At 36.9% G+C, this 24,142-nt stretch overlaps 1 protein-coding gene across 1 annotated transcript; it reads right to left on the bottom strand.

The window, feature by feature from the left end:
- Window positions 1-776: 776 nt before the first annotated feature.
- LOC131520004 (NKG2-A/NKG2-B type II integral membrane protein-like) lies at window positions 777-21,216 on the bottom strand. Its single transcript, XM_058743685.1, has 6 exons — window positions 20,923-21,216; window positions 20,519-20,596; window positions 20,011-20,064; window positions 19,385-19,536; window positions 4,093-4,196; window positions 777-3,836 (listed from the first exon to the last, which is right to left on the bottom strand). The coding sequence occupies exons 1-6, from the start codon at window positions 21,107-21,109 to the stop codon at window positions 3,716-3,718; spliced, it is 696 nt and encodes a 231-aa protein (XP_058599668.1). The 5' UTR covers window positions 21,110-21,216; the 3' UTR covers window positions 777-3,715.
- Between the last annotated feature and the right edge of the window lie 2,926 nt (window positions 21,217-24,142).

The raw sequence follows: 24,142 nt of genomic DNA, 5'->3' as shown, positions 1-24,142 counted from the left end.
TGACTTCTGTGTGATTCTTTCTATTCTCAATTTATTCTTAATGATCATCTCCCTAATAATGTTCCATATTTATATATCTCCAGTGGTGTTGGTGGATCCCCTAACCCAAGCTCATAAATAATTTCCATGGCTTCTTATGGGTATAAGTAATAATTTTTGCACTCTTTTAGGCATGTATGTAGAAATGTAAAAAATGCTTTGGGAGAAAACTGGGAGGGGTTCTACATGAGAATGTATTTAGCAGCATCTCTTATTTTTCTCCATTCTTTATGATAACAGATGCATATGTGTGGATGGGATACTCCAACATTGGAAGGGAAAGGACATTTCAATCCCTTCTTCACCTTGGACCCTGTAGGATCCCCAAATCTACTAATCAAACAGGCTATCGCGTCGCAGCTTGAAAATCCCTTTCAAATTCTTCAAATCCAAAAGAGACAGTCTTTACATATGTCCAAATAACAGACTCTGTGAGGAGACTGGGGTTCTTGGCCGATAAGCGAAAGAACAGTAATTACGACTTGATTTCAAAATATGAAACACATATATGGAAGAAATTACTCTAGTGTCCATACATGATGTGTCTTGAATTTCTCACCTTTTTTGATGCAGATTTCTGTGGTGTATATGGTCAAAATGGTTGTCTGATTACATTTCTGATGTCCTGCTATTTCACTGGGGGGAAGGAAGAAGACAGAGCATCAGTTTTATTGGAAAATGGCCTTTATTGAACATTGGGAAAAGCACAGTACGAAGAGATCACAGACAGGAAGAACTTAATGGACTTAGGCTTTATTTCAAGGATCTATCGGCATCATATTGTTTATTTTTATTTATTCCTACATAAGTTGTTACAATTAAGGTCATCATGTCACAGGTGATGGCACAAAAGCATCAAGCTCTTAAGCCAAAACGACTCAGATCTAGTGAACGCTCATGGGCCAAGAGGTACTGTTCAAATACTCTTCAAGTAACTATGAATAAGATACTATTTCTTCCATAATTTCTAGCAGAGGAAACTGAGCCAGAGCAGTTACAAAACTGAGCCCCAGGACTACAAGTGTGCACTTAGAAATTTCATGAAGAGACCACGTTCACTGCCAATGCCTTACTTTACACCTTTATGCTTATACCTTATTTGTAAGTTGATCAAGGACCGTGGTGAAAGCACCTATACCATTATGTCTGTCACTGTAGAAAACTGCTTTAGGATTTTCAGCACAGAAGAAAAAGACCCAGTTGGGAAGTTAAGAAAGTACTAAATTTTTAATCCATTTCCCAATCATTTACTTTTGCAAACATATCTTTTAGAAACTATCCATATTTTCTTTTACAAACTTATCTAAATCAAGCAATATAATAAAAAAACATTCCTATGGCTATAGTGGTAGATTAGGTTATTTTCAGTGAATCTACATTTCTTCCCTCTGACAACGTTGAAAAGAGTATACTCTACACAACCACGAGAAGTTGGCCCATGTGACTTGTTTTCACAATATAATGTAAGGATGTGATCACTTGTTTTCACAATGTAATGTGAGTGGGAATGTGATAGCTCATGACTTCAGAGACCAGGCACTAAGAAACACATTTCTGCTAGCTGTTATCTCTGCTATAAAATCATAGACCAGGCAGCCCGATCTTCTCAAAATGAAATCTATACAGGGTTCTGAGCTGAATGTTTATGCAGTCCGGAGTAAGGTCCAGCCTTGATCAGCTATAACATGTAGTCTGGAGTCAAGTCCAGCCTTGATCAGTTATAACATAGCCAAACCACAAACAGGTAAATGAAAAATTAATGTGTAATTTTCAATGTCATTGCAAACTTGGGTACTATGAAACACAACTTTAATAATTAGTTACAGTTCCCATTAACAACTATATTCAATTCATTTTGAATATTCATATAATTTTTTCTAGAAGACTATAAGGATTATGTACAGAGAATATAAAGAATATGTCTCACTTCACAGATATAAATATATGTGAAATATGAATTTGGTTTGCAAATAATAATCAAGGTTAATCTCTTTCCCTCTTATAATTGAATAAGGGTAGAAATATCTCTGAATCGTCAACAAATTACTCAAGTTTGTCTTGAATTCTGGCAATAACTAAACATTTGACCCACACTAATTTTTGTACATTTTAATTTTTTGTTTTCTCTATTACTGAACATTTTATTTTTTTGCCTCAAAGTATTTTTTAGCACGGTCGTAAAGACTGACAGAGGTGTGTGCATGAAAATATTAAAAAAATAAATCTTTTCCAAAATATTTGAATCCATGTGAGGAAAACAACAAATAAGATACTGGTTATTATCCAACTAGAAAGCCATCTCTACCTCAAAATGAGTGTAACCTTTGATAGTGTGGTACCAAGAGGGATTTGGAGAGTACACTTTGGTTCCATTATCGGAGGAAGTGCGCCGATCTGAATGGCTCTTATACAGCATCCCTGTGGTTGTTCTATGATAACCTGAAGGGGCTGTTCATTTAGTACTCTCAGCTCCAAATCCATCCTCTGTGCCCTGTTCTCAGATAACAGTGGAAGATCCTATCCATTTTCTCTCTTGTCATCTCACATGAAGTTGACTTTTGTCAGTAAAAGACAATGGAGAGCCAGTGCAGCAGAAAGGGCTCTTCTTCCTGGCTTCATGGTGTTGTCTCTCCTTTGGCCGCCATGGCTTGGTTGCCAGTTGCAGTCTTACAGGAAGTCACGTGTATTCGTCCTCCAGCAAGTTCTTGTAGGCAATCTGTCAGTTTCCTGTCTTCTGGTCTTTCCTCCTGACGCTCTGACAGGGAGCTCTTCCTGTGTGCCAGTCACAGCCTGAGATCCTTCCTAATCAAGTTCAACCTGTGGAGTGTGGAGCTGATCTGTCCCATGCCAATCCAGTGAGCCTGTCAGCCGTGAAGCTGTGTGTAGCCACATCGTCTTCAATGACATCTGAATCCCATCTTCAGAGAGTAGATCTGGCTTCAGTGATCTGTCCTTTAATTCTAGGATATTCTTTGTAATTTTCTTTAACTAGCATCGTTTCCTTTTAGTAAACTTTCTCTTATAAGTAGATAAATGTTTACTTCAAGTGTCCCCTTGTTTCTGTCTCCTGACTCATTTCAGACTGATAACCTCATCACCCTGGGTGGTTCAATCCTCATTTGAGGTCCTTTAAGGGTTAGGACAAATTAATTAATTTGGAAATACAAATGGAATTATTCACTTTGTTGAGAATTTTTACAATAATATCATGATTTGTAATATATATATATATATATATATATATATATATACAGACATATACATATAATTAATGTTACTAAATAGCAAAAGCGTAAGAAACAAATAATATATACCTCAGTATATATTTTTTACATTAATATAATTAAATTTGAGAAACAGTTCTATACCACAAAGAATGAAGCCCCAGGTACACGTTGGACTTTGGGTGATATAGATGCATTGATACGGATTCATCCTTGTTAAAAAATGAAACGTTTTAGTGAATGATGGTGATAATGGAAGACCCCATGCACGTGTGCAGACAGGGGCAATAGAGGGTTCTCTGGAACTTCCTCTTAGTTTTGTTGTGAATCTAAAATTACACTAAAAAACATTATCTTCAAAATGTGCAACGAAAACAATTGTATGGCTGTTGAAGTAATGAGTGATGGATTCCTTAACAATGGTGAAACTGCATTATACCAAAATGAGGTAACTACAATGCCTGGTGCTTACAAACATATCGTCTTCTTACTGAGCATGGTGCAAAATTAATTTTTTCTGTATGAAAATCGATATATGGACAATTCTTGTCGATCTCTGAAGATACTGACAACCTGAAATACAGAGAATTATATCTCATTAATCTTACCATAAGATTACTTATATCTCTTACAATGCACCACAGTATTTTGATGAATTAACCATCCATTTTGTCTCATACTTATATATCTCCATCTCAAGATTTCCCATACCATTTTTCTCTGGAAAACCTTCAATTACTGTGTTTATCCGATTGTTCACATATTGTTGTTTTTGTTTCTAAGAACAATTCTTGTGAGGCATAAAATCAAAAGTTGTCATGGGACTTACACTTCGGGAGAAAATGTTAAGGCTTTTGGCTGCACAGATGAACTATGATTGCTTCTCTGGGAGCCTCTAATCCATGTAGTAATAGAGAATAAATTCAACAAAAACTATGAGAAAATAAAATATTGGGAGTCAAATACAAGCTCTTATACTCATTTGAATTCTGTAATAACACAAAAAGTTCATCCTTTCTTCCTTTGTACACACTTTCAAATTATAATATAATGTTACACAGTAGACACGAAAGTATAAAATTATCTTAGTAAGACTAAGTGAAGAGGACAAACTGACCATGAAAACAATTTCAGAGTTTAGAAAATGGACCAAAGGTTAGTAAGTTATGAAATACGTACAGTGGAGATTCAAGTCAGAAGCACATTTGTCATCTTCTCGCCTAGGATGCTCCCGTGTCTCCCCACCTGCCCACCCCTGGCTCAGTGATAAGAAGACTGAAGCTGTTACAACTGGGAGAAACTGCAAAGAGCAAGGGTGCTGGCGCCACAGGGGGAGACCTGATCAGCGCTGGGGATGGGGACGGATACCCATTGAATTTCAGCTCCATGTGCTGATTTCGCTCGGAAATGATGAAGAAAACCCATACTTGTGCTGGTCAGAGGTTGTGGTGTTTGTGTCAAGCACTGTGACCCCCAAAAATATAATGGAAAGACACTGGAAGTGAGAATATAACGGAGGAGTTAACATTAGCTCTCCAACACTCTTAGCTTATGGAAAAAAAAGACACACATGGAGAGGAGACCAAGAGGAACCCAAGAGAAAGTAAGAGCACAAGGACACTTGGGAACTGAGAGTAAAGGTCTGAACATTCACACACAGGCACTGATGTCACACTGCAGAACATGGAAGCTGTACTGACCTGCAGTGTTTGAACACATCCTTTCTTAAAAAAACAAACAAACAAACAAACAACTAGTAATTAACATCAAGGCTTCAAAGTCACAAGGTCATAAAGGTAAGCAATAAGAACACTGAAAAACTGAAGAAAACTATCAGCAAACAGACTTCAGTGGAGAAGATGCTGCCATAAAGTTTTACAACAAAAAAACATAGTAAATCTAGGAGAAATGAAACAGAATGCATATATACCAAGCTGTATTTTAAAAAGTGTCTACATAAAAAGTTAAAACATGTGAAGAGAAATTGGAAAATATCTTCCAACAAAGGGAAAGCATATGTCATAGAAACTTCTAATGGGGTAATTGTTGCACATATTAGAAAAAAGCATTGAAAAGTCCTACTTATAAGATATGTAAACTATACAGAAAACTTAGTTGAAATAATTACAGGAGCATGTGATGGCAGTAATTTAGCAAGTAGGAAATATCAATAGACAAATAAAAGTATATGAAGAAACCACAGAGAATCTGAGTGAACAAATACATACCTGAAATGGAAAATTCACTAAATTTTCTCTACAGAAAATCTGGGATGCGATAGAAAAGAAATGATGAAATTGGAGGGGTAACAAAATTTATTTATATCTTGGGTTGAGACAGAAAAAAGAGAAGAATTAACAGAATTCAGAGACTTTCAAAACAGTGTCAGGAAAGTCACTTTCAAGCTAAGTAGAACATGAGAAGAAAAGAGGCAGAAAAAAAAACAAGACAACAATCTTAAGGTACGACGAATGAACAGCTTACTAATATCATTTAAAATATTTATAGACACCAGAGACGTAGCAACTGCTAACAGAATAAGCACGTACAAATCCATGTCTCATGACATCATAATGAAATGACCAAAGAACACTGGCAAATACAGACAAAGAAATAGTCTTGAGGGAACAGAGTGGATTGTGAAGTGACTTAAGTCAATGTGAAAATCAGGGATGGGTGACACGTCTTCCACCTCCATCAGCCTTACGCCACATTATCTACCACAGGATCCATACCCCTGCCCTGCACAATGGTTCCGACTGGAACAGGATACAAGCAGCAAGATGAAGGAAAAGAAAGACACAGATCTTAAATCCCCCATGGAAACAATCCCTTAAAAATATCCAGATACAAACCCACGTATAATCGGTCTAATCAGGTTTGATAAGGATGCCAGAACGATTCAATAGGGAAACAATGGACCTTTTCAAAGGGTGTTTGGAAACTGACTACCCACATGCAGAAGAATGAAGTTGGATGTTTACACTTACACTGCATACTAAAATTAACTCCAAATGAACTAAAGACATAAATGTAAGATGTAAAACTATAAAGTTCCTCAAAGAAAGAAGGGCAGATATTAAACAGCATTGTATTTGGCAATGATTTCTTGGCTATGCCACCAAAACCACAGAGCCAAGAGGAAAAGCCCATTGTAGATAAGTGGGCAATATCAACCTGAAACATTTCTGTGCATTAAACGGCATGATCAGCAATGAAAATACAGAGTGGAAAAAAAACACTTACAAATCATATATCAAACAAGGGAATCATATCTAAAATACGTAAGGAATCTACAAGTCGGTAATGACTACAGCAAACACCAGAAACACAATTAAAAATGGGTAAAGAAATGAAATACACAAAGTTCCAAAGAATATCTACAAATGGTAAAAATCATATGAAAAGATGCTCAATATACCTAATGAGTAGAGAAATGCAAATCAAATTCACAATGAGTTATCACCTTACACTCATTGTGATGGATGCAACATGCACACACACACACACACACACACACACACACATACACACACAAATGTGTCGGGGCACCTGGGTGGCTCAGTTGGTAAAGTCCGAATCTTGGTTTTGGTTGAGGTCATGATCTCACAGTTTGTGGGTTTAGCCCTGCATCGGGCTTTTGTTGATGGCGTGGATCTGCTTTCAGATGCTCTCTCTCTCCCTCCTGCGGCAACTCCCCTGCTTGCTCTCTCTATCTCTCTCTCAAAATAAATAAATAAACATTTCTTAAAAATGTGACAGTGAGAGGGTCGAAAGGAGGAGACTCACACACGGTTGTTGGGAATGTAAATTGGTCAGCCTCTATGAAGACGTGTAGGGAGCTTCTTCAAGAAATTAAAAATACAATTACTATATGAATCAGCAATCCCACATGTAGGAAACTATCTAAAAGAATTGAAAGCAAGAAATCAAAGATATATATATACACCCATGCTCACTGCAACATTATTCATTAGAGCCACGGGGTAGAAGCCACCCAAATGTCCACTAAGGGATGAATGGAGAAAGAAAGCGTGGTATACACATAACACTATAGTATTATTCAGCTGTAAAAATGAGGGAAATCCTATCACCTACTACAGTATGGATGAAACTCCAGGACATTATGCTAAGTGAAATAAGCCAGTCATGCATACGAAGTAAAAAATAAAACTGTATGATTCCACTTATATGAAGTATCCAAAGTAGTAAAAGTGATAGACAGAGCAAATAGAATAGTGATTGCTCAGGGTTAAGGGGAAAGAGGAGAAGGGGAATTATTGTTCAGTGAGTTGAGTTCCCGTTTTACAAGGTGAAATTTCTAGATATCTTTTGGCAACAATGTGATAGTTAACACTCCTAACATGTGTGCTTACGTTGGTTAAGATGCATGATCTAGTGAAATGCAATGTAAGATGTGAGACTGTATGATTCCCACTATATGACCATCTGGAAAAAACAAAATTATGGAGACAGTAAAGAGATCAGTGGTTGACAGGGTTTAGCGGTAAGGAAGGATGGGTAAGTGGAGCACAGAGCATTTTGAAGGACAGGAAACTATTCTGTTAACTCCATACGTGTCGTTATATATTTTTGCAAACTTTTAAAATGCACAACATCAAGAGTAAACCTGAGAGTAAACAATAGACTTTGGGTGATAAAGAAGTTTCAGTACAGGTTTATCAGTTGTAGCAAGTGAACCGCCCACGGAGGGATTTTGAAAATGAGAGAGTCCACGAACGGCTTGTGCATTGACACACAGACAGTAGGGGAATGCAGAAAACCTCTGTGCTATGTCTGAGTTTTGCTAGGAGACTAAAACTTCTCTAACAAAGTAGTCTATTTTTTTAACATGGGTAATGTGGTAAATGTTGTTTTGTTGTGTTGTGTTTTGTTTGCAACACCTTAAGAATAAAATGAAAGGCAAGCCAACAAAAATAGGTGATCATAGCAAGAGAAAGAGAAAAACAACTCATTATATTTAGGAAAATAACAATATGATTAATAGATAAGTTTCACCAGGAAAATACTTAAAAAAACAAAACAAAACAACAACAACAACAAAAACCAACTCCCCGCACACACACATAAAAACCCAAAACAAAAGAAAACAAAGCAAAAAGACCTGTCAAACAAGAATTATAATTCAGCAAAGCTGTCTTTCAGAAAGAAAAGATGCATAAAGACCCCACATCAAACACAAAACTTAACAATTTTTCTTAGTACACCTGCCTTTCAGAAATGATCTTCAAGCTAAAAGTAACTGATGTAGATGGTAATGCATACCCACGAGGAGGAATAGAGATCAGCAGAAACGATAGATGTGTCAGTAAATTTCAAAACCTGTGTATTTTTCTCTCTGAATTATGTTGAGAAAGAAGATTATCAAGGCCATTCTTATAACACTGTATGGTCGGGTGTATACCATATGCCTTATATATTTTAGCAGTTACTAATATTTGTGTTGTAAAGTCACCACGAATGCTTCATTTCAGGTCTCTAATGTGAAATCATGAAAGCAGAGAGGTACGTTTATTAATAACCGGTGTTCAGTAACCAGTGCTAGCTGGCCTCATTACAACGTGGGTAGAAGGATGGATTTCCCGTTCTCTCTGAAAGCAGATTGTTCCTATGAAAATTTTCCGAAGCTGAAATGGTGTAAAGTGAAAAAAAGCAAATAACATTGATTTACATGGAAAAATGATTGACATTTCCTGATATAACAAGCAACCACCCACCCAAATCCCATAACACATATAACCTCCTTAGGCTTTTCTGACACCTCAAGACACACCTTGTGAGTGGATGCACAAAATAAATTGAGATGAAGCACAGACACTCAAAAAAAAAGTTCAAACCTATGCTTGATACTGATAACACAGAGTATACAGTTTCTGAGACATGAATTTGACAGGACGAATCTTGCTGCTTGGGGTGTGAACTGACACTAAACAGTAAAACTAGCCCTGAACACAATTTTCACTTTTCGCCTTTTGTCCTAAACACAAAAATCCCCTTCAGATTTCTGTTGTTCAGCAAAAACTGGTATTGGTGTAGGGCTTTCAGAGAAGCAAAGTGAGATAATCCAAATTTTTGGAAAGTTGAGGCATACCTATAATAGGTGGTGGAAAGGAGCTTTTTAGTGCTAATTTAATATACTTTAGTGGAAAGTAGTCAGGATTCATGGGGCGTAGATGACAATCAGTTAATTGTATACGTGTAAAGAGTGCCATGAGCAAGATGGAGACTAGGAGGTCATAATGCTCATCTGCCCACAAAATCAGTCATAACAGTAACTAAACACCTTCAAACTAAAAACGGCTCAGGGAAAGCTCTAGACAAGAAAGAAACACCAAAAATCTGGTGCCGATCAAAAATCCAGGATGGTCCCAAGAAAAGAAAAGGAAGCATTTGGCCTGCATCACCCAACCCTGCAGCTGAGAGCCACTTGGCACCTGGAGGAATCCCCTCATGGAGAGTCACCTCATGGAAAGAAGGGGAGCAGGAGAACCCACTAAGCTTCAACTATGGGGATGTCTGCAGCTTTTGCAACAGAAGGGGCCTATCCATTCTAATCCCAGTTGTTGGAACAGCCCAGAGTGTGCCCTCTACACCTCCTCCCAGAGGCTCGAGGTGTTGCTATGATGAGACTTGCCTTCAAGGGCTCCAATTCTGCTCTTAGGGATTGGTGGCCATAGCACGTCGTGTATACAAGACTAGAACTGCGTCTGTTTTTTCCCACTCTTGGTCCCAGCTTAGGGTATTGTGTCATATTACTGGGGCTGTTTCCTGAGACCTGACCCCAGATCCTAAGGTGTGCCTTAACTGCCACTATGGGTGCAGATATTTGCTGCCTTGAGCCCCACTCACCATGTTCCATTTAATGACACTGTGTCTTCATTGCAAAGGATGCTCTTGCTGTTTGGAACCCCAAAACCCTCCAGGCCTAGACTCTGAACTGCCATGGCTAACACCTGAAGACTTTTCTCCACCTACGGTAGCTCAAGACTCTGACCCTTCATTGGTAGGCCAAGTCACCACTGTCTTGAGCCTCTTCTCTCCGGTCCAACTGTAGGGCTCTGAATCTCATTGCTGCTGCTATACCGTTACATCCCCAGACACACTTTCAGCTTCCACTTCAAAGCCTTAGCTGTCATTGGAGACCAAGAATCTAGAGGTCTGTGTCCAGAACCCTGGGTCCTGACACATGGCTTTCACAAGCCACCACTGGATCATGCTGCTGCTATCTTGGAACTGCCACTTAGGACAGAGTGGAAACTTGGACTCCCCATCCACAGAATATGCTACTACCACGCACTGCCCATGGCCCCCAGCCACCAATGAACCTTGTCATCCAGAGCCTCTGTACTTGCTACAATCTTCTGCTAGCCAGAGTCACAATGGTGAGACCCTGAGACACAGGTACAGTTTGCATGGAATATCTACACATGTCGCCAAACGAGACCCCAGTGCCACAGCCACAACAAATGAACCTATGCACCAAAAGCCAGTTGCTTTGGTAGTTCCATCTGTGCCTGATCGTGGGCAACAGATCCAATACTGCTAAGAAGGCTCTGAGGTCAGCTTGCCGTACCAGACCCCAAAAAGGATCATCTCACAAGATCTTCTTCCTGTAGAAAGCAGGAGACAATGGGATGACATTCTGAAAGTGGTCAAAGGGGAAAAAAAAAATATTAACCAAGAATGCCTTACTCAGCAAAGCTGTCATTCAGAAAAGAAGTAGAGATAAAGACTTTCCCGGCATCCTAGAGGATGGTGCATCAAAGTTTCAAGTCTCGCCACAGATGGCAGTCTCAGGAAAGCAGCAGCATGACTCCAGTGGTGGTTGTTAAAGCCATGTGTCAGAAGACATTAGACATGCCCTACAGAAATGCTAAAGGAATTCATTCAATTGAAACAAAAAGACAAAAATTGGTGACATTAAAATATGTAACAAATATAAAATCACTGGTATAGGCAAGAGGAAAAAGACCCTTGACTTCGGTGTAGGTAATGATTTCAGGGATAAGTCATAAAAATCACAGCAAAAGTAACTAAAAAAGAAAAGAGGGACTGCATTAACTAGAGACCTTCTCCCAGCAAAGGAAAGACATAGTTGAGAGATCGTGGAGAGAAGAGAAGAAAATATCTGTAAACCAATATCAGATAAGGGACTAATATCCAATATATATAAAGAACTCCTATAACAGAATAAAAACAAGGAGAGGAATCCAATGTAAAAAATGGGCTAAGTGCCTCAGTATACATTTTTCTGAAGACATACAAATGGCCAATAAGTACATGAAAGGTGTTCAATATCAAGAATCATGGAAATGCAATCCTTTGGGATTGCAATTCCTCTAGTCCTTTGGAGGAAATGTAAATTGGTTCTGCCACAATGGAAAATAGTATGTCACTCTTACATATGTGTTTACAGGAAGTGATCAGCGGGGCACCTGGGTGGCTCATTCAGTTGAGTGTTCAACTTCAGCTGAGGTCATGATCTCTTTGTTCATATGGATGAGCCCCACATCGGGCTCTGTGCTGAAAGCTCAGAGCCTATAGCTTCCTTTAGATTCTGTGTCTCCCTCTCTCTCTGCCCCTCCTCCCCTCAAAAATAATAAACATTAAAATTTTTTTCAAAATAAACAAAGTAACTGATCAGCATCTCAAAGGTATAGCTGCACACCCATGCTCATTGCAACATTATTTGCAATAGCCAAGAAATGGAAGGAGCCTGAGTATCTGGCAACTGGCATAAAGTTAAATGCATACACGTACAAACACACAGGCACACACATACACTCACAGTGAAATATTATTTAACCAGGTGAAAGAAAGAAATCTTGCCATTTGTAACAAATGGATGGACCTTGAAGGCATTATGGTAAGGGACGAAAATCACACAGAAATAGACAAATATTGCATTGTCTTTCGCATGAAATCTAATAGACTGAACTGGTAAAAACAAAGATTAGAATGCGTTTATCAGGGACTGTGGATTGGGGGTTTTTGAAGATGTTTAACAACACAAATTTATGGGACTCCTAAGTGGTTTAGTCAGTTAAGTGTCCGACTTTGGTTCAGGTCATGATCTCATGGTTTCTGAGTTTGAGCTGTGCTCAAACAGGTTCTGTGCTGACAGTTTAGGACCCAGAGCCTGATTCAGATTCTTTGTCTCCCTCTCTCTCTGAACTTCCACCGCTCATGTCTGTCTCTCTCCCTCTTTCTCAAAAAAGAAATAATCATTGAATTTTTTTAAAAAAAGAATACCTATTTATAGCTAGTAGATCATTTTTGGAGGTGTAATGTACAACATATGCTTACAGACAACATTGCTGTATTATAAACTTCAAAGTTGCTAAGACGAATTCTTAGCTTCTCTCAACACATACAAAAAAATGTTAAATATGTGACATGAAAAGGTGTTATCTAACATGGCCATAGTAATCATATGGCAATACATAAATTTATCAAATGAACAGATTGTCAGCATTAAATGTATGCAATGTGAGATGCCAATATCATCTCCACAAAAACAAACAAAAGATAGATTTGTAATACCTACAACTATTGAACTATTGCTAAGGAAATAACTTAAGAATATACTAAAGACAACAATAGAGGAAGTAAAATGGAACACTAATGTAGCATATGTTGAATAAAAAAGATATCAGGTAAAGTGGAAGAGGAAAACAAGACATAAGTATAGAATAAAGAGCAAATGGGATACCTAAATCCAAATATCCCATTAATTATACTCATGTGAATTAAAAAATATTCCAATTATAAGATAGAAAGTGTCATCCTGAATAAAAGAGTAATATCCACCTATATGCTGCCTGTAAAAGACACACTATAGTTTCAAAGACACAAATAGGTGAAAATAAAGGGATAACAAAAAGTAGACCCTACTAACAGTAAGCAAAGAGGTGAGCAGAAATGGCTGTTCTAATATCAAAGCAGCTGTTAAAACAAGAAATATTAATACAAAGTAAAAGAAACATTTCCAAATGTTAAGGCTGTCAATATAAGAGGAAGATCAAACAATTATAAACATACATTATTTACCTAAGAACAGAACCCTTAAACACATGAAATAGAAACTGACAGAATTAGAAGGAGAAATAAACAATTCAATGGATATAGCTGAAGACTGAAATCTCTTCCTTCAGTAAGTAACCAGCTTGTCACAAAAGTAGGAGGACTGTGGAAGACTGTCAAAACTGTGGAACCAGCCTGACTTAACTGGCATATATAGAAAGTGTTCTAGGTCATCCATAGGGATCAAAAAGTTTAAGGATGGAAGCATGGAAAGATTCAAAGTATTTCCTCTGAAGACAAGGAAACAAATGAGAAGAAACAATGCAACGAAATCTGGGAAATTTCCTAACATGTGGAAAGTGAGTGACTATGAAACATTTACAGTTCAAAGATGAAATCTTGGAAAGTTATCTTGTACTGGATGAGAGAAATTACCTTGTGCTGGATGAAAATAAACCTAAAATACATCAAAGCTTTTAAGATGAAGCTAAAGTAGTATTTATAGACAATGGGTACCTTTGTCAATCAAACACAAAGGAAGAATGTTATCAATGCATGATCTCAATTGCTTCCCTCTCAAGCAGCTATAAGACAGGAGCCAGGTAAGGTTATAGAAGGAAGAAATGACACACATACATTTAGCTAAAAGCTGATCATGAAGGATGTATAGTAGAATAACTCAAAGCATCCCCAAACGACCAACACCCAAATATCCAAGAGGATCCGCAATAGAATGGGCGAATGCAACATAGGACAATCGGACAACAGAACAGCAAAGAGATGTGGACCATTGACAATTTCATGCAGCTACATATGGATGAACCACACAAGTTTGGTTTTGCCTGAAAATGCTAAAAATAAAATATGCATACTCTCTGATTCTATTTCTATAAAGTGTTTTTAAAAGGCAGACAAGAAGTTGGTAGGGGCATTTCGCGGTGTTGGTAATATTCATTTTCTCATTCCACGCAGTGGTGACACTGAAAACTCGGCCATCTGTTGGCACGTGTACCATGTGACCCATCTGTATGTGCCTTGTACCACAGTAAAAGTATCAGAGGACGATATTATGAAGAAATGCGAATATATTTAAAACTAGACGGAACATTGGAAAAAATCCTACCAAATACAACCTGTGAACCAAAAGAAATAGATATAAAAACATCAGAAATGTCTTAAAATTTCTAATACAGGGGGCGCCTGGGTGGCTCAGTCGGTTAAGCCTCCGACTTCGGCTCAGGTCACGATCTCGAGGTGCGTGAGTTCGAGCCCCGCCTGACAGCCCCGAGCCTTGAGCCTGTGGATTCTGTGTCTCCCTCTCTCTCTGACCCTCCCCCGTTCATGCTCTGTCTCTCTCTGTCTCAATAATAAATAAACGTTAAAAAAATTTTTTTTAAATGTAAAATTTCTAATACAATTTTTTCTGTAATTCAGAAAAATGTTCACACTCAGTTAGAAAGTATTTAGATGTTTATGAATAAAGAAAAATGTAATGCCAGTTTAAAAAGCAAAAAGAAATAACTGTAGGGTCAGAAAAGGAGGCTAATAAAATATGTGTCGTATACATTTTGATGGGAATACTAAAAAAAAGAAGGAAATTACATATCAGGACAATGATAAGTAGATTTATTGAAGTAGTGCCCTGTTGTATTTACATTTGAAATGCCATAAATAATCTTCATTTATCACATTAGCAAAGAAGATCAATTGATGTGATCCGTGACACAGAAGGTAAATGATAAAACTAATATTTCTTTTTATTTTTAAAAAACCTTTCTAAAGGGGTGTCTGGGCTGTTCATTGGTTGAGTGTCCAACTCTTGATTTGGGCTCAGGTCATGATGTCAGGGTTTGTGAGTTTGAGCTCCACATTGGGTTCTGCACTGACAGAGCAGAACCTGCTGGGAAGTTATTCTGTCTCCATCTCTCTCTCTCTCTCTCTCTCTCTCTCTCTGACCCTCTCCCATGCACTTTCTCTCTCACACAAAATAAATAAATAAATAATAAACATTAAATAAAACCTTTAGAAAGATAGAAATGAATAGGAAACATCCATGTAACGATCCTGAATAGGTAGCATAACTCTGAAAATGAACTTGAATAAATTCACAGTTTAAAAAAGGGCAATTTTGTGGGCACCAGGGTAGATCAGTCATTTGTGCTTCTGACTCTTGATTACTGCTCATGGTTCCTGAGATGGAGCCCCAGGTCAGGCTCTGTGCTGAAACCATGGACCCCGCGTGGGATTCTCTGCCTCTCTCCCTCTCTCTCTCTGGCCCTCCCTCTGCTTGCATTCCCACTCTCTCAGAATAAATTAAGAAACATTTAAAATAAAAAAGACGATCTTTAAAGTACAAAACAGACATAAAAATACATAAGGGCATTAATTAAACAGATGAGAAAGGGCAACATTTGTACCCACACAATATGAAATGCACAATTGCACAAAAATGCAAAGTCATTCAGTGGAGAAAGTATAGTCTTTCCAACACATGTTCTGGAAACAATGGACTATCAAATATGATTAATGATTATATGCTTTATACTACACTAAAGTGCTCAAAATTGATCACACATAAAAACGTTCAAATGTTTTATTAAAAACGCATGACCTGGGGCGCCTGGGTGGCGCAGTCGGTTAAGCGTCCGACTTCAGCCAGGTCACGATCTCGCGGTCCGTGAGTTCGAGCCCCGCGTCAGGCTCTGGGCTGATGGCTCGGAGCCTGGAGCCTGTTTCCGATTCTGTGTCTCCCTCTCTCTCTGCCCCTCCCCCGTTCATGCTATGTCTCTCTCTGTCCCAAAAATAAATAAAAAACGTTGAAAAAAAAATTTAAAAAAAAACAAAAAAAAAAAAAAACGCATGACCTACAGTTGGCTAGAGATTTGATAGAGCACCAAAAACACAATCCATAGAAGAAGATATTGATGAAGTGTAGTCCATCCAGATAATATCTGCTCTTGGAAGAGAAAAGACAGTCATAAACTTGTGAAGAAACATTTACAAACCATACATCTAGGGGCGCCTGGGTGGCGCAGTCGGTTAAGCTTCTGACTTCAGCCAGGTCACGATCTCGCGGTCCATGAGTTCGAGCCCCGGGTCAGGCTCTGGGCTGATGGCTCGGAGCCTGGAGCCTGTTTCCGATTCTGTGTCTCCCTCTCTCTGTGCCCCTCCCCCGTTCATGCTCTGTCTCTCTCTGTCCCAAAAATAAATTAAAAAAAAAAAACCGTTAAAAAAAAAAAAAAACCATACATCTAATAAAAGACTTGCCGCCAGGGTACATAAAGAATGCTCAAAATACAATGAAAAAAAGTAAAACAATTAGCAAAATATTTCAATAGATACGTCACCAAACACCATGCATAGATGGCAAGTGAGTACAGGAAAATAGGTCCAACACTATTAATCTTAGGAGCATTCAAATGAAAGCCACCCCAGACCAGACTTTCTGTTCTGGAAAGATAGAGTGGATAGCCTTTTCCCTAGTCCTCCCACCAATACAGCTACAATCCCTGAGCATTACACATACGATGGCATAAGATTCAGAAAGGTAACAAGAAAGCTGACAGATCCCAGCCCTGGAGACCCGAGGAATGCATGGTGAGCTCTCCGGAATTTCCCTCTACCTCACATAGACTGGTGTCAGAGAGCCTAACAAACCACAGACACCAACAGGTACACACCCAAGTCTCCAAAATATTTTTTCTCTCTGGTCAAAATAACAGAAAAAAAAAGGCATGCTTGATAAACAGAAAAGTTTTAGACACTAAACTGGGTGATTCTAATAAAAAAAAAAACACTGTTTTTTTTATTAAAAAAAATAAATAAAAGGCATTGACTATCCACCAAAAAAAAATCAACAGGCATGCAGGGGGAAATCAAGACATTCTCCGATAAAGGAGAACTGAGAAAATGTATCACCACCAGACCTGCTCTGACAGAACTCCTAAAGAGAAAAATTGGTAAAAGAAGGCCTCTTGAATCATCAGGAAGAAAATGAGAACAAAAGAAAGAATAAAACTCTCATTAGGTCTAATGGACTTTCCCTCACTGGGTTTTCTAAATTGTTTGATATTTGAAGCAAAATTATCAGTTGAAGCAAAATTGTAACATCCATGTGATTCTCAATGTAAGTAGAGAAATACTTAGGGCACTTATAGTATAAATAGGACACGGTAAGGGTCCATAGAGGCAAATAAGTCTCTGTGTTTTACTCAAACTGCCGTGAGTTGTGATGGGCTGTATAGACTGTGATCTATGAATATACAATTATCTGTATAAGGATATATAATATCTATATTCTTTATATGAAGATTAGATCATATGTGTACCTATATACAACTTTAGGTATATGAAGTTGTTTATGAAGAAAAGACCTACTTTGCTATATGATGCTCTGTCAATAAGATCATAATTTAGAAAAATATAACCTTCACTTTTATCTCACAGCATCAGAAATATAGCATCACTAAAAATAATTTCTAATTGGATCATAAACCATAATTAAAACCATAAGCCATCCTTAAAACCATAAAGAAATAAAGAAAAAGGTAAATCCAGGAAAGTAATAGAGGAAATCATATTCATGAACTTTGGCTAACTTCTGAAATAGATCCCTAATAATCATTGTAAGACACAAAACGCTAAGTAGGACCATGGGAACATTAAAATTCTGATCATTAAAAGACTCCAATATGAGAGTAAAAATGCATGTCACAAGTATTTGCATCTTAAAATCTCAAAAAAGAGCTCGTATCTAAAATATGACAGCGACTTTTAAGAAGAGAAAAGAAGACACTGCCCTGGAGAAATGGGCAAGAGACACAACCCAGCATTTCTTATCCCATAAAACAGAATCGCCTTAAGCTTTACAACCCAGGTAAATGGTATTGATAATAACCATCAGAACTTACTAATTAATTTTATGGAGTTTGGGATCAAAGGATGATTTGCTATAATGTACATTTACACAATAAAATAGAAAAATGTAGAGATAATTCAATATAATGAAATATACACATATCCATGACTGTACAAGCTCATACTAATGGTTACAGGGTAGTGTAGTATGAACATATGTAAATACAATTATGGTATATTTATACACTTTTATTTTATTATGAAACCAATAACATTTATATAACTTAAATATACTATGTAATACGTCGCTATGTGTAATAAATGATTATACATATGATAGGTGGAGGAAGACAAAGAAAAGACTTTTCCTAACATAATTATTCATAATACCCACATACGAAAAAGGAACTAAATTTCTGAGAATGGTTTTTAAAATGTCATATTCATAGGAGAGCAGTGAAAATTCTCAAACTATAGACAAATGTGTTAATATAGATGGATTACAGGTAGCACCTGGGAGAGAAAGGAGACACACATAAAAATGCACCCTGAATGATCCCGTTGATAAAATCCCCAAAATAAGCAGAGATATTTCATAAAATGAAAATGGGCAGGCCTGATAAAGGCTCTAAACTTCTGTCTCATGATGTAATTTAGAATTGTGTGATTCTAAGTCTATTGTAATCAATGTGTACAATCATACTCCTAGTTTCCTTGATGTGTTGTAAAATGAAATAGTAAAGTTAATTTCAGACAAAAGAGCATTCCCAGAAGAACAGGTTTCTATGAAAAGCAAGAACTGGAAATTATCAAATGTACATTCAAGGTATAAAAGTATAAATAATGTGTCAGAAAGTCAAACCATGGGATATTAAAGACTTTAAAAGAAATAAACTACAAATACATATAAAACTATTGATGAATTCTGGAAGCATAATATTAACTGACAAGCTTTTAAAATTTTTTTTAATGTTTATTTATTTCTGAGAGACAAAGAGAGAGCATGAGCAGGGGAGAAGCAGAGAGAACAGGGAACTCATTATCTGAAACAGGCTTCAGGCTCTGAGCTGTCAGCCTGACAGAGCTTGATCTGGTGCTCGAACTCACCAACCTTGAGATCATGACCTGAGTAGAAGTCAGATATTTAATAGACTGAGCCACCCAGGCGCCCCATTAACTGACAAGCTTTTAATAGAATCTGGAAACATTTGAAAACTTACCTTGTCCTCTTCATCATCATAGTAGAGCAGGTTAGAGTTCTTAGAAGCACAGGACATCAAACTCTCATTCCACAATTTTCCCTCAGTGCTAACATAATAGCAATTGTTGGAATACGTAAACGACTCTTTCAGACAATGACAACAGAGACACGCTGGAGAGAGATTATGAGATATTATCGAAAAAGCTTTGAATATTACAAAATGAAAATTTACATACTGTATATGGATACACATATGTGTACATAACATATTCATATACCCTCACCAGCTGGTAAAATTAAAACAAAACACACACACACACACACACACACACACACACACTCAGAGAAGAGTCAGGCTTTCATCCCCTAATCTATGTGCCCAAATAAAGCAACCACAAAAATGTCCATCTATACATGTCCTGAGAGTCACTGAACAAAATCAGCTTTATGGAATGATTTATCTTTTATCATGTTATAGGAGGAGGAAATGTGGAGCAATTGGTAACAATGGCTATGGTGATTTTAAATGAGTATTTCTTCATATTGTTGTCTAAGAAGTAGTACTCTCCTATAATCATTATTACCTACCTTAAGATAGAGATAGAAAGACACTAAACTAATAGAATTTTGCAAGGGATATTGTACCTTTCTGGATCATTGTTTCCAGGGATGTTTTGTTCTGCGCTGGTCCTTCAGTAGCTAGAACATTAAAGAAATTCTCAAAAAACATAATATTAAATAAAATAAATCATAATAAGTTGAGTTTCTTAGTTTAAAATTGGGTGTGCTATTTTACCAGAAAAATTTAATAAAGTAATGAACATGAGGGGGGAAATACTTCAAAAGCTTAAAGAACCAAACCTCACCATCTCTTACAATATTTGGTTTAAGCAATCTCAAGAATTAATGCATATTTCACCAAAAAGTCTCTTGTATGACTTGCCTTTGAGTTATTAAATCCAAATATGTGTTTAATTCTCCCTGTATTTATTCTCTTATTTCTACCTTAGATAACCTCTATATGATCATTCCACACTTAGAGCACACATGCATTAAAATGAGATAACAAATTCAAAGTGTTACACAATATGTTGAGGAACTAATGATCAGTAAAGTGAAAAATTCCCTTTTAGTCATTCAAACACGTACTTACAGGGAATAACAGCTATTGTTACCACAGTGGACATCAAGACGAGGCAGAGGGTTCCCAAGATACTGGCAATGAGCTTCTCTAGACATGAAGGTGAGTAGTAGGAAGAGAAATGCAAACACTGAGAAAGGATGCCTGGAAACAATCATTTATGAGATATACAAGCAAGAGAACCGACAATGCACAGGGAATCACATAAAATAACCTGCACCTCAAACCCATCACTATCATTGGAATCTTCTCTCAGAATATACCAATGCATTCAATTACAATACCATATTCCAACCTCCAGCTCTGGTCCTCACAAATGAAAACTATGTGAGATCACTTCCTACTCTTTCCCTATACCCCTACACCCCAACTTCAAATCCTAAAACAGACATACTTGTCTGCATTAAATGTTTTACCTTTGCAGGGAGAGTTCTTGCCATTCCCTTGAAGGTCCCGAGAAGCATTTTGAAGATTTAATTCTGCATAGGCTATCTCCTCCTCAGTTACTGAAATGGAACTTTTCGTGCCCTTAGGTTGCACTTGCTGTCTTTTTGAGCCCTTAGCATGATGGAGTTCCGCATAAGTCACGCCTTGGTTGTTCATGTCTGCAGCTGAGTAGTGTCAGCTACAATGTGGATGAAACTACCCTCAAGGTCTTGATCAAGAGTGTGTGTCATGTGCTGACGACATTGCTAGTACAGTGACACCGTGTGGGGTGCAGGGTGAGGGATGCTCCTCATTTGCAGTTGAATAATGTAAAATCTGGTACTAACTTCCACAGAGCTTCAAATAAGTGTTTTATGATAGAATAAATGTTTTTTTTTACAATAATAGCGTAATAATACTGATTGGAAAACATGTAAGGCACTAAATTAGTGAAGAAGAAAGGAATTCATGAATAATACTGTCCTCGTGAATGTAAGGAGTTTCCACAGGCATATTTCAACAGTATTAGAATATCCAGGTTAAAATTTAAATGTTGTATTAGAAACAAAAGTGTTGCACCAATTTTTTGACAATGTTAAAGCCATTATTGGTTAAAAATGAAATGCTCTAGACGGGAGAATATTATTTTTAGCATATATTGGAATTTCCTGTTGCAAATGACTTTGATTTAGATATCTTTACTAAAATATTGCTATCAAAGCAATATTTTATTTTGAACACCTAGGGAGTCGTGAGAATCGTTAAATTTTAGAAGAAATATTTTATATGTTGCAAAATATTACATGACGCACTAAAATTACCCAAAGCAGGAACAATGGTGAAAACAGAAAGAAACAAAGCATTTTTTAAAAGCGGACTTAACATCAGAAAGTGACAACTGATTTAGTGGCAAAAATATGAAATCATAAAATGATAAATAAAAGGGTAGATCATTCATGAAAGCACACATTTGTCACAAGCTTCTGGAAAGTTCTTTGTTTTCAAAGGCAGTGATGGCAGCTCTAGGTGTATAGTTATGCTAATAAATCACAGAAATGTAATTTCAGAATTCAGTCACGGAGCTGTGCAGTCAGTGAACTCTGGAATTACTCCTGTCTCTCCAAGTACAAAGTACCACCTTTAAAAATTATTTCCTGTCTAGCTATCTGGTTTACTAATCTAAAATAGGAGATAAAATATGTAAAATATAATGCATATAAAGCAGTTAAACTCAATGTCTCTGTTGTAGAGTCTCAATAATATATTAGTTATTTTAATTTTTTTAACACCATAAGCATTCATCATTACTGATTCACATCGTTAGACCATGGAAGATAATTCATCACACAGGAGTGTCTTTCAGTATTGAGTAACTTTCTTGGCCAAGTTTTGTTCAATTTTATAAAAGATTCTTTGGATTCTTTACAGTTAAGTTTAAAATAACATTTTACAGAGAGTACCTCACTTGCATTATGAAAAATCAAACTGCTTTCTTTTATCGAAGTGAATGTGTGAGGCATTACATTTGACCATAAAGGTCATAAAGATATATCATAAAGATATAACGGATTCATTTTAAGAATCTATTTTTGAAGGCTGGGTAAGCATTGAATAATGTGTAACACATCCTTGATGACAATTGATGACAAATCCAAATTAAGTGTCCTTTGTCATGATGCTTATGTGACCGCACCCGAAATTCTATTGACATGCAAACCCAATTTTGCATATGCATATGCTCTTCACGACTTCTCTACAGGTAAGAATTTGAATATTGTAAGATCTCTGATATATTTCATGCTCATTCTTGTTTGTTACCCTGAATTGTTGGAATACAGATACCAATGTTCTCTGTGATTTCATCGTATATTAGCTGTGCCTCAGGTGCATCCCACCAGCATTTATAATCTCCCACTCACTGGGGTGACTACTAGAAAGGCAGGACCGTGGTGACACATACCTTCTGTTGGCCAGTCACACATCGTCCAGAGGGAATCAGGTTCCTCTTGTAAACAGAAAATATCTGTGGCCTTCACAGACTGCTGGCCCTGTGGGACCTCCGAGTGAGGCAATAGTGGAAAAAGTAGATTTCACATCAATGTGTCACTTCAAATTTGAACAGGAAATTCTTACCCTTGGGCTATTTTGAAGACACTTTATCTCATCACACACCTCCAGAAGCTTTGAGCTTGCAGTGTGTCATTTAGTTTGTGCCTCAGCAAAGGCCTCTGACAAATTTTATGTTCCACAAGACATTGGGGTCAGAGACTTGACCCCCAGGTTGTTCCCTTGTTTCCACCTGCATGACAAACACTGAGCATTTAGGTAGGCCTTGTGTAAAATATCTTTGATGTTTAAGTTTTATTTTTAGGCAAGGTTGCTACATCTACATATTATGTGCTTCTTTTTCTTATGCCCTTGATGTGTCATTTCTATTATACTGAAAATATTCTAAAATCATCAACCTGTCCACAGGTATTTAATTATATTTGACACTAATAGTGAAGAATGACTACATTTTCAATTTTTTTTAACTGCCATAAAGACATCAATTTCTGGATTTATCTGACCAATTTTTCTACCTTTGTTTTTAATATATCTACATTCTATTTGTAATGTATGTAAATAAGTTATTGAAGCTTCTGCTGGAAAAAATAAATGCCTGTGGGAAGGATAAAACATAAAATAATATTGAGCAGCAGCACCATGCCAGAGATTTGAATATTAAATAATTATTCATGCTATGTACTTATTCATTCTCCAATGGTAACTAGGTGTCTGTATTTAAATAGGAATATTTGTTATAAATAAAAAAAAAGCCTAAGTCTTACTATGTAGGGGAAAAATTAATGAATGTTTAACTATTTCACTTAACTCAAAATACTGGGGCAGGGCAGAGAAAATACTTTTAAAAGACAATTAAATAACATGAACATCCAAGCAATAAAACTTTATATCTAAATTACCTACTTTGCATCAATGGAATTCTTTTGCTTTTTGCCATTGTTGGATTTGATATGCTAATAATTTTGGGCATATTTACCTGTATGTTTCTTTGGTCTGTAGTTCTGTTTTGTTTTGTTCTTTGTAAAATGGGTTGACAATACTATTTTCATTTTCATGTATTTATTTTTCATGCTGTATAGTTAACATGTGATATTACATTAAGTTCAGGTGTAGACATAATCATTCATCATTTATACACATTAT

Source organism: Neofelis nebulosa, chromosome 8 (assembly GCF_028018385.1).
Source record: "Neofelis nebulosa isolate mNeoNeb1 chromosome 8, mNeoNeb1.pri, whole genome shotgun sequence".
Lineage (NCBI taxonomy): Eukaryota > Metazoa > Chordata > Mammalia > Carnivora > Felidae > Neofelis > Neofelis nebulosa.
The sequence above is the reverse complement of the archived record's forward strand: the minus strand, read 5'-3'. Positions and strand labels throughout refer to the sequence as shown.

Excerpts from the sequence above, each read along its gene's own strand:
- LOC131520004 (XM_058743685.1), bottom strand. The coding sequence starts at position 21,109 with ATGAACAACCAAGGCGTGACTTATGCGGAACTCCATCATGCTAAGGGC. Across the intron at positions 20,597-20,922 it reads CAAGAACTCTCCCTGCAAAG|AGAAGCTCATTGCCAGTATC; the intron begins GTAAAACATTTA and ends CTTCATGTCTAG. Across the intron at positions 4,197-19,384 it reads ATGATGATGAAGAGGACAAG|TTTTTGTTGAATTTATTCTC; the intron begins GTAAGTTTTCAA and ends ATTTTCTCATAG.